The 11,186-nt window shown below is 41.9% G+C and overlaps 1 protein-coding gene across 4 annotated transcripts in view; it reads right to left on the minus strand.

The window, feature by feature from the left end:
- SENP6 (SUMO specific peptidase 6) overlaps positions 1–10,767 on the minus strand; it is a 72,559-nt gene extending 61,792 nt beyond the window's left edge. For 2 of the 4 annotated variants that reach the window (XM_085217776.1, XM_085217774.1), the window contains exon 1: positions 10,128–10,763. In XM_085217776.1, the coding sequence (XP_085073902.1) occupies positions 10,128–10,179 (52 nt within the window). In that variant the 5' untranslated portion in view covers positions 10,180–10,763. Of the gene's footprint in view, positions 1–10,127 lie in introns of all 4 variants that reach the window. The other 2 variants (XM_085217775.1, XM_085217777.1) reach the window with 2 other exon arrangements.
- Between the last annotated feature and the right edge of the window lie 419 nt (positions 10,768–11,186).

Below are 11,186 nucleotides of genomic sequence, written 5' to 3' on the forward strand. Positions count from 1 at the left end.
CAAGGGAATCAGAGAGCAGCTCAGCAGTTGGCTGCTCAACTGAAGTGTTCAGTAGGCTCCACTGGCTACACTTTAACACTAGACATTAGGCTCCTGTATCTCCAGTATCTTTACTGAATCCCATCCCACAAAGTTTAAATAAGATTTGAAGAAAACAGTGATATGTCTGTAAATATGTTTGTATTACATTATTTTCGTAATAGAAGTATTAAAGTTCCAGATCTAACCATGCTAAATTTCAGAAGCACCGACAACTGTTAACAAAACCACAGCATGCTAAAATTCATTACATAGAATTCTTTTTTAAACAGCTAAAAAACAAAACAAACTCTACCTTTAATATCCCTGGAAGAGCAAACATTTTTTCAATAATTACTTCTAAAGGCCATGAACACAACTGAAAACCACAGATTAAGCAATTAAAAAAATAAAGGGAAGAAAAAACGAAAAACAAAGTAACGCTTGCCAGCTTGCTAACTGCATCCAGTTCTGAACTTGCTTTTCAAGAAATACCACTCAAAAGACAGATGAAGCAAAGCACTCAAGCTTTCAAACTACTATCCTGCAGCTGGAGATGGGCTGAAGCCATCTTCAGCTAAACAAGAAACCCAGATCTGCCTCCATCAAAAACCTACCAAGACCTACGAAACTGCTCTGAGTTCCTATCTCCTTTTCATTACCATTCTTCCAAGCAAGGAGCAGCGTCTTCTCCAGCTAACACTTTGCTTGATGAGAAAGAACTTTCTGACTGCATTCATGACAGGGGTTTTTCTCTGCTATCCAAGAGATCCAAAAGATTCTGAGATCACATATTTCCCTTACAGCAATATCCAGTAATCTTGTTTAAAAGTTTATTAGCCCGCCATGTTAGGTAAATGTAGTCATATTAACCCAGACCAGAGTAACTCAGAAGTCTACTTTCAAAAGCTTATTCTTAGTTGTAAATGATCTTAAAATTGTTTTTTGAGCAGTGAGCCCTGGTAGAAATAAAATTACAATGGACAGCAGTGTTTCTAGAAGATGTGAGCCTCAGAATTTACAAAGGCAATTGCAAACATGAAACCTTCCATCCCCTGCATAGTTTGAATTCTCATATAATGGGCACTTGAATAATCTTTCTGTTAGTCTGTCGTATTAAATTCTATCATCAGGGAGATATTCATATCTTGTTACATGAGCCATAAAAATGGGATATGCCAAGCAAACACAACATTATATCCTACAACTTTAATAAAAATACAGCAGTAGGATGAATTTTTGTGTAAAAGAGATAACTTTATAGCACTAGACAAAAATAATCTCATGAAAATAAATATTTTTGCAGCTGTTTCTTACAGACATAAATTTCTAAGATTAAATAATATTAATCATTTCACACAGCACGATGTTTTACTGCAACAACCAAACACTACTGGTATTTATCATTCCCAAAAATCTTTGTGACAAGTTTTATTAAATGTACACACACACACACACACACACACACACACACCATGGAGTTTGCTCCAACTCCAGTGGTTTGAAAACAAACAACCAAAACAGGAAGGCCCTGCAGTTTCTGAATGATTACTGTTCTTTATTTATAATCATTCAAGATTTAACCAGAGAAAGATACCCTACACTCAGTGCCTTTCACTCCAAATGATTCTTTTATAGGAGTTACTTGGACAAGCAGTCAGGAAAGTGTCCTTACATCATGCAGCACTTCCTCATTAAACAAACATTTTTTAAAGGCCGGCTGACCAATGTGGGAAGAATAACCACAGCCTCCTGATCCTGATAACTTACTCCTTCCAGTCTCCAGCCTTCACCATAAAATAGTTCTATGCAGAACTTCACTGGTTATTTAAAATAACTGAGTTTTCCTGGGCAGAGTAAAGCTGATGTTGCACAAGAGAATTAATTCTGAAGCTGAACTTAAGTATTGCATCTTAAGTTGAATTCACACTCATTAGAGACGAAGGAGGCACATCCTACACCTCTCATACCCAGAGGCTGACTGCTCTCCCCAATCCCACCCTCTGTCCTACCCCATATGTTCCCCTTCAGTGAGCAAATTCGGAGTTTTGGCAAAGCACAGTCTGGCAAGACAGTACCCAGCAGCAAGTTTCACCTCTTTGGCAATACAGTGGTGAGTCCCAGGAGCAGAGTTTGAGATGCAGCACAAGACAAGGTCAGAGGGGAAGGAGCAGCTGATCTCCCCCACCTGTGGCAGGGAGCCCCCAGAGCAGCACAGCTGCAGTATGTTCTGTGATCAGTTTAAAACATTCTGTTAGTCCCTGTGCCTAAACCAGGTTCCATAATGCTAAGCTTTGCAAAGAGAACCAATAAATAGTTGGCATGCAGCTTTACATTCAAAATGGAGTTGCAGTACATAAGATAAAAAAGCAGCAATGTCATAGTTCACTGCTTCAGGAAATCCACACACACAATCTATCATTACTCCGTATGAGACAACAGCATCACACCGCAATCACCTCACTGTCCTCTGGATAGTTTATTCTGCAAGAATTATTTACACATTTGATATCTGTGAGCTGCAGATTGCTAGTTTACATTAACCACGAGACATTGGTATTCATGCTTTTACGACCATCATTTTAATAACTAACTATCCCCATATATTATTAGGACATAATTCTTTCCACAGATTACTTGTAAAGAAAAGATATTCAAATAACAGCATTGCCAACGCTTTATTTAACATCTAGCGGATATTATACCATAAATAAAAGTAAAAAACAACTTCTCAAGTTATTTGCTCTTCATCATTTCTGTTAGTTACAGTACCAAAATAACCATTAGCTGTTCTGTATTCTGATTTATACTACGCACTAATTCAGAGATTGAATCCCATTTGGCAAAATCCCCAGTCTGATTCAGGGAGAAAACACAGTACAAGAAAATCAAATAAGTGTACAGCATTTTTACTCCATTCTGTTTAAAGTACTCAAAAGACATCTCACAAGTTAGTGTACACACTAATAAACTAAGTTCTAGTTTTAAAGTTCACAGTTCTCAAAAGGAAAGTTTCCATCCTAGAATCACAGTATGGTTTGGGCTGGAAAAGATCTTTAAGGGTCACCTAGTTCCAACCCCCTGCTATAGGCAGGGACACCTCCTTCTAGACCAGGTTGCTCAAAGCCCCATCCAACCTGGTCTTAAACACCTCTGGGGAGGGGGCATTCATAATCTCTCTGGGCAACCCGTTCCAGTGTCTCACCACCCTCTCAGTAAAGAATTCCTTCCTAGTATCTAGTCTAAATCTACCCTCTTTCAGTTTAAAATCCCCTCATTCTGTTACTACCTGCATTTATAAAAAGTCCCTCCCCAGCTTTCCTGTAGGCCCCCTTTAGGTACTGGAAATCCATGGTGAGGTCCTCCCAGAGCTTTCTCCAAGCTGAAGAGCTCCAACTCTCTCAGCCCATTCCTCATAGGAGAGACTGCCTAATTTGTGCGACCAAATCAGGCAATGATTTAATAAATAAAATCACATCATTTGATTTTAAATCACTGAGTAATACCTCTTTATCTTTGCCACACTTCCTAAAAGCCAAGAATTTTATTGGCCTCAGAAGCAGAATCAAAACCATCTTTTAGCCTATATTTGTGATGAAAAAATAGATATTACCTGGTAATTATTTGTGTATCGATCAACATGGGCTGCACAGCACGTATGAAGGCAAGTACCATTTACTCTTCTGATCACAGCATTAGGAAGCACCCAATTTGGTGAACACAAGACACCAACTTTGACTTCACAGCTTAAGAACTACACATTTCTGCTGCTGAAAACAGTAAAAGAAAGCTTAAGACATGCTTTTAAAAAATAAGTAAGATGAAGATAATAAAAATATATTTTTGACTTGAGCAAGAACTAGCGGAGAGCATCAGGGAGATTTCAAGGTATGAAACACAATCCTACCTTAAAAAAATACTCAAATTTTAAACCATACAAGCAATAAAATTGAGGTCAAGAAATATTCCAAGCCTCTTTTTCTCCCAATGGAAGTATCTTCTAGAATAAGTAAGAGAATAATTACACTTGCCCTCTAGTTGTCCCCTATACCTCTACAGCTTCCTCCACTAGACTATCTCCATTTTTAATCTTGTTTTCTCAGCCACCTGCTGTATCTTCAGCTTTCAGACATGTTCTTTCACTCCTTTCTGCAGTGCACACACACATGCATGTGCACACCCCGACCTGCACATCCAGCCCTCCAGCCACTCTAAACCTGACTGCTCAGCCAGTGTCTAACATCATTGAGTAGCAAAATAAGCCACGTTGAGGAAGCACTGAAAACTTCTGCTTCAAAGATATTGATTTCCGATTTCTCACTTTTAGGAAAGTGTGCAAGTTTCACAAAGTTTCTTGCTATTTACCTCTGCAAACAAAAGGCTTCAAAAGATACTAGTGAAAAGGAAGGAGATAAAATGATGACAGATGACTCAAAAACAAAAAACACCAACAATTCCTCACTCATAAAGCAATATTTGAAAGCAACAAGTTGAGTTTGGTGATTAGTTTCACTTTATAGGACCTGGTACACCACAAGGTACTTGGACATCCCTCAGTTATCTCAACTACAGACACAGCTAAAGCTCTATAAAAAAATGAAGGCTGATACTGTATTGAAATCCATGTACAATCTGTTAGAAACAATAGTAAAAAAACAAAAACAAAACAACAGTTGTTGAAAACACAACAATAATAATCCACTATGTTTTTTTGTCCTTGCACAAAAACAGGAAGCAAAACATTAAAATACGCATATAGGCTTATTACAAAAGTATTTGTGCAAGAAAGGTATACGCAAAACATTGATTTATCCTTCACAGAATCATTAAAGCTGGAAGAGACCACTAAGATCACCTAGTCCAACCATCAACCCATCACCACCTTGCCCACTAACCCACAAACCTCAGTGCCACACCCACTCTTTTCTTGAAAACTTCCAGGATAAATGCACTTCTTTGGGCAGCCTGTCCCAGTACCTAACCACTCCTATTCACATCAACCTACTTACCCACCATGTCACATACTGATGACATTATTATATCATTACTATCGTTTTTAGAGTTGTACTTACACACAGAAGAGTGCAAAGATCTCTTTTAGGAACATTCCCACTTGGTGGTTTTTTTTTTTCCTTCACAGAAAGACAGAATTTCTATACCTTCTCTGAGGGCAGACTAATGCTTTCTTATCAAACCCAAGTGCCAAAAAAAAAAACAAAAAAAAAACAACCCAACAAAAGCAGATGAAGCCTCCTGAACAAGGCAGTTAATCTGACACCAAATAATAGATGTTCCCATCACAAAAACAAACAAACAAACACACACACACAAAAAACACAACCAAAAAGAAACAAAACAGAAAATTGCACAGAGGTGCCTTCCAATTCAGAAAGCTGAGGACAAGTCTGGGCTTCTAAAATCCCATCTCCAAATTAAAGGAAGGACACTATGTGAAAGTAGAATTTAGCACAGAATATTATTTTAGAATGTGCTACCAAGTGCATTACAGCATGTGTTTATAGAGCATTAATAAATAAATGAAGGGTTTTTTTTACTATCTTCTTATATGTTTTAAGAAGCAGTTCATCTTTTTATTAACATTTTGTGCCACTTACCACTCATGTTAGATTCATACATACAAAAAATAAGACAGTTTCAATTTAATTTTGCTGAGAGAGAATTCTCAGCCAGTGGGATGAAGATCACCCCACTCAATACTAGCAGATAATATTACTTAAGTGAATAAGGTTTCCTGTTCTTAAAAGCCTTGCAAGGAACAGTGAAACAACAGTCTAAGAAGAGACATACACGGTGCCATAAAGAAACTCGGAATGGGACTGAGGACAGGGAGACATAAGAAAGGCATGAGCATCATGACTTCCTCACTTTCAGGTAGAAAATCATTCTCAAAAAAAAAAGCAAACCCAAAACAGAAGAACAGAACATATCCAGATACTGATGGGGCTGACGGAGACCAATAGCATAAAGCAGTTCAGATTCTGAAAAAGACATGGAAGAAAATTAATGATATTCCTTCAGTTCCAAGTTAATACATATCTCCATGAAGTCATAAAAAAGCATCAGAGATGGCAGTGGAGACACTTCAGACATTAATTCCACTATCAAGAGAAAATAAATAAAAGAAGAGTCATAGCAGGTAAAAAATTTCCAAGTATTCTACCTAAATATAAACCCTGCTCTGCCCTCCTAATTTGTATTATTCTCATCAGATATTTCACAGAAAGATAAAAACAATGAAAAAGCAGGAAAGGCTGACCGCCGCTTCAAATGGCAGCACTCTGTCTATACAGTAATATACATAATATACACAGACTGTGTGTTTCTGTGCTGCTTCAGAATCTCAGCTTCCCTTAAGGAAACACACAAGCCCTCATCCTCCGATTTTGGGAACATGGTTCTTTACAAGTGAGATGAACGGAAAACCAAGCAGCTTTCTGGATTTCTCAGACAACTGAAGCTTCAGCTGCTGCTGCTAATGGGTAATCCAAGTCTCTATTGCCATTAGGAAACTTGTAGCCAAGAAAATGGAATGAAAATTGTGCAAATTCCTGTCATGGCTGCACCAAAGTCTCTCAGCAGCTCTGAAGGTAGTGACTGGCCACATTCCTTACAGAGGAGGTCCTCAAACAGAAACTTAACAGAAAATTAGCTCTTGGTATCAATACTGTAACTACTAGGAGACTGAAAAAAGAAAACAGGAAGGAATAAAAGCAGTTTCTTTTCTCCTGCAAAATAAATGTGTTTTGGAATACTTTAAAGTTCATCATTTCTGTTCTCCAGCCTTAAAGTTTCTCTATGTTTCTGTAATAGGTAACAGGCAATTTCCTCACAGTTCAATAACATCCCAAGTGGCAGAATAAAACGCAGTTCCCCAAATTTTTCCACAGGGGAAATGATCAATAGTACTCTCCACTCCTACAGCCAGCACTGAACATTCCCCTATCCTAAATCCAAACGGATTTGTCAATCCTTGCTTTACATCTTATGTCTATCAAGTGAAAAGCACATGAATTCCTGCAGATGTAAATCTCTGTTCACCAAATTTCTAGTCCTCCAAAACAGGAAAGAACTCCCATGCATGGGGCCTACTTTGGTTGCATAAATTGCTGCACTTTCTTCCCATGACTAAAACTTACTGGAGAAAAGTAAATCCAGAGCACAGGGAAAAAGTTTTAGGAATTCTAATTCCAAGCTAGCTTAAATTTGGTACTCTCAGTTCTTCTGAATTTTAAGTATCTCAACATTTCAAAGAAAGTAAACATGTAAGTCATATATACCAACATATACAACATCAATATCAATTATCAATACTAAAAACTAGGAGCACTGCTGCAGAAGGATAGTAAACACGGCTTTAAAGAGACACACGATATCATTCTAGGGACCTTTTTCACATCTTCCATAAGACAGTCTGTACAACATACAGCATAACAATATGGAAAAACTGGCCAAAATGAATATCTGTATGAATCACACCACTGAAAAACAGCATTACCAAAAAGACAACAGATAAATCAGTCAAGCAACACCCTTCCAGAAAGATTACTTTGTTTTTATTGGAGAATGAATTAATAAAAATATTAAAAGGAAACACTTTGGCAACAGAATGACAACCATATTTCTTCACAGTAATATCTATCACACTTAATAAGAAAAAGTAGTAGTATCTTACTGGACAGTTGTTATCTAAACCAAAATCCTGAATATCATTCTTGCAAGGAATAATTTATTTTAACTGCATGTTTATTTTAAGTCAGATTGATAGTCGACACAAGTTTGACAGCATCTGAATTTTCTTTCTATATATGTGTATATATACACACACAAACAGAGAGACACGTATTTCTATTAGATTGAGTTCAATTACAGTGACACAACTGCATTTGGTACCTAACTCATTTGTTTTGCACATTAATGGCAGATTCACACAGGAATTCTCAGTTCTCCCTCTTCCAACCTTCCAAAAAACATCACATAAGCAATTTCTGCTTGCTGCTTTTGCAGACTTCTGCAGACACCGAAGTCTGTGAAATATATAGACTCAGACTAAGTATAGTTAGAATTCTAGGCTCACACAGTAATGACGACCTTGCAGAAGAAGTTGTCATGCCCCCTGCTCAATACACGTTTATCCTTGCTCTTGTCCATGCTGTACTTGTTTCACAAATCTGGCACTCTCATGCTTGTCTAAAATTCAATCTTTGAATAATGGTTGCTCTACATCATCAGGTTAATCTAACATGCTGTCATGTGTGTCCAGATTAAAGACTGCTAGAAAACCTACATACATACAGCTTAAATACCTTTATTTTTTCCCTGTGATGTCAACCCTCCCTTTCAAGAGCCTCCCAAGTGACATCTTAGGCTGTCTTTTTTCTTTGCTTCAAATGAGTACAAAGTTAGACTGCTCTTACTAGATCTGTCCCAGTATGATTATCCTATCTGGACTTGGTCCACCCTCAGGTATTTTTGTCACCACTGTCCACATTACGTTTTCTTCACACAAGATTCCTAACACACGCATGCAAATACACCCGCACACTCTCAGGGTTTGTACCCAATCATGTCATTAGTGCTAAAATTAACATGACCCCAAATAACAGGGAAACACAAAACTGATTGATTACCCTGTCCATCAGTCATGCAATACCGAAACTTCCAAGGAGGATGCTACCCAGTGTCATGCTGGTAACTGCTACTGAAATATGACCTCAAAAATAAGAAGTGTGGATACTATGTATGAAGCTTATGGTCTGTGAGCCACTGCCCAACCAGTATGCACGCAAGGTGCACAGAGGAGACAGCAACTGAACATCTCTGTGACACTTTTAGCAGCACACAATCTTCACGGTATTCAATGGAGAGAGTTCAGAAGAAAAATGCAGTGCCTGCAACGGAGCATCTGTGTTTCACCATCAAACACTTTAAAGGCAGAAGTAAGGTAACGGAACAGTAGTTACTGACTAGGGGTTTCTGAAGATTGGAACTTCAGCCCAATTATTCAGAAGAACAAATGCTATTTTGTTTATGCAGAAATTCCAATCCAGAATCTCTAGTAATAAAAGAACAAAATTCAACATCCCTGAGGAAGATAAAAGCTGCAAAAGACAATACCTATTAATACAGACACACAAAATCTCAACTGCTAAACTTAGATCTGACTTGAAATATGAGCAGCAGTCTATTTCATCAATATATTTTTTTACCTATCACTACAGTAAAAATTGAGCATCTATCAGCCTGTGTCGATCAGCTACGTGCTTACTGCAATTTTGAAAGACTGCAATAACATTTTCTTTTCCATAGGTTAAACTGTGAAGATTCAACAATTAAACATATTCGAATTTCAGCAGACTTTTTACACTACAATTAAGAGCTTCACAGAGGAAAAAAAAAAAAACTTTGCAAATTAAAAAAATTACCCAAGGCTTCACAACCGCTAAAGGTTCCTTTCATTTGCAGCTGACAGATTCATCATCGGGCTTGTAAAACAAACGTAAGAAAAAAGCGACCCCCTCCCCAAATTAACCTCAGCCCCACGTGGGCCTTTACGCTAGCAATTGAGAAGCAGACCAGCCGTACGGTAGGGGGAACGGACTCAGCCCAGGCCGGGGCCCGGCAGCAGCACGGCAGGCAATGCCGCCCGGGCGGCGCTGCCCTCACCTCGCGCTAACCTTGCCGGCCCGGCAGCCCCCGCCCTCCCGCGGCCGCTCCCGCCGCCCGCCCGGCCGCGCTGCGCCCGGCCCCAACCGCGCTCTGCCCCGGCAGCAGAGCGCCACGCTCCCACCGCCCCCGAAAATTACGGAAAGAAAGAACCAGAAATCAAATCCCCCTCGCTAAGCCCTCCCCCAAAGCAGGTCTCTTTTTACCAAACGAAGTCACCCTTTACGGCACCCACCCTTCCCCCACGCCACCGAGGCACCTCTCATTGTCGTCGTCCCCCCAAGGGGACCCGTTCCTCCCCCCCGATACACACACACACGCTCACTCGCCTCCCCCCGTCCCCCAGTCCGTATCGTGCCCCTCGCCGGTTGCCAGAAGGAAAGGCGGCCCACGGGCCGCTCTCCCCCTGCCAGCCGTGCACGCACCTTCCAGAAACAAGCTGTCTCTGCAGCCGCCGCCGCCGCCGCCACCGGCCATCTTCCTCGAGCCGCGCTGCCTCACTCCATCGCCCAGCGAGGCGGCGGGGCCTGGCCCTTCCCCCGGCCTGCGCGCTCCGCCGCTCACCCACCCCCACTGCGGAAGGCTGCCTGACCCGCAGCGGCGGCGACGCCGAGGCCCGGCCCTCCTCCCGCAAGGCGCGCACGGCTGCCCGGGCCGCGCTGCCTTCCGGCCCCGCGCAGGAGAAAGCGGCGGCGGCAGCGGCGGCGCGCCCGCTCCTCCCTCACCCTGCCCGCCCGTCGCAGCCCCCTGCGCCGATGCCGGCCGGGCCCGGCCCCGCGGCCGCCGGTGGCGCCCGGCGAGGGAGACGGGCCTGGCTGGGGCTCCGCCGGAGGCGCCTCCGAGCCGAGGGGGAGGACGAGGAAACGGTGCGCGCTGCGCTGCCGCCCCTCTCCTCCATGAACGGCGCGGCGGGGCCTCCCCGGAACCCTGGCTCGCCCGTCCCCGGGCGGAGCGGGGCCGCCGGCGTCCCCCGGCCCCCAGGCGATAAAATGGCCGCAGTAGGGCTGCGCCCGGTAACGGCTCGGGTCCGCGCTCCCCCCGATCAGATCGGAGGCGGCAGCTTTTTGGAGGTGAGGAGGTGGATCGGACTGCGTAAAATGAATGAACTTTCAAGAGGCAGGGAGCCCAGTGCGCAGGACGGGGCCCTGGTGGCCTCCCCTGCTCGGGCACAATACGGCAGCGGGCCACAAAGGTCTGACGGACCGTTGTCGATCGGCTTTCTCCTGGCCGAGTTACGTTTAAATGCAAAACTGGGATTCTGCAAAAAGCACAGCGTTGGCAAGGCAACTGCACAGAAACTGCAAGTCATGGCCTGAGATGAATGTGATTTTTAAAATAAATATAAGTAAATTAAAATACACTTATTTTCTAACATGTAGGGATTTATATTTAAAAAGGATACTTTTAAAATACTTTCCCAGGATACTTAACTACCAAATGCACATCTCTTAAAAACCAGAAGGTAAATTCTGACCATTTAGAAC

This window comes from Meleagris gallopavo, chromosome 2, assembly GCF_905368555.1.
Source record: "Meleagris gallopavo chromosome 2, MGAL_WU_HG_1.1, whole genome shotgun sequence".
Classification (NCBI taxonomy): domain Eukaryota; kingdom Metazoa; phylum Chordata; class Aves; order Galliformes; family Phasianidae; genus Meleagris; species Meleagris gallopavo.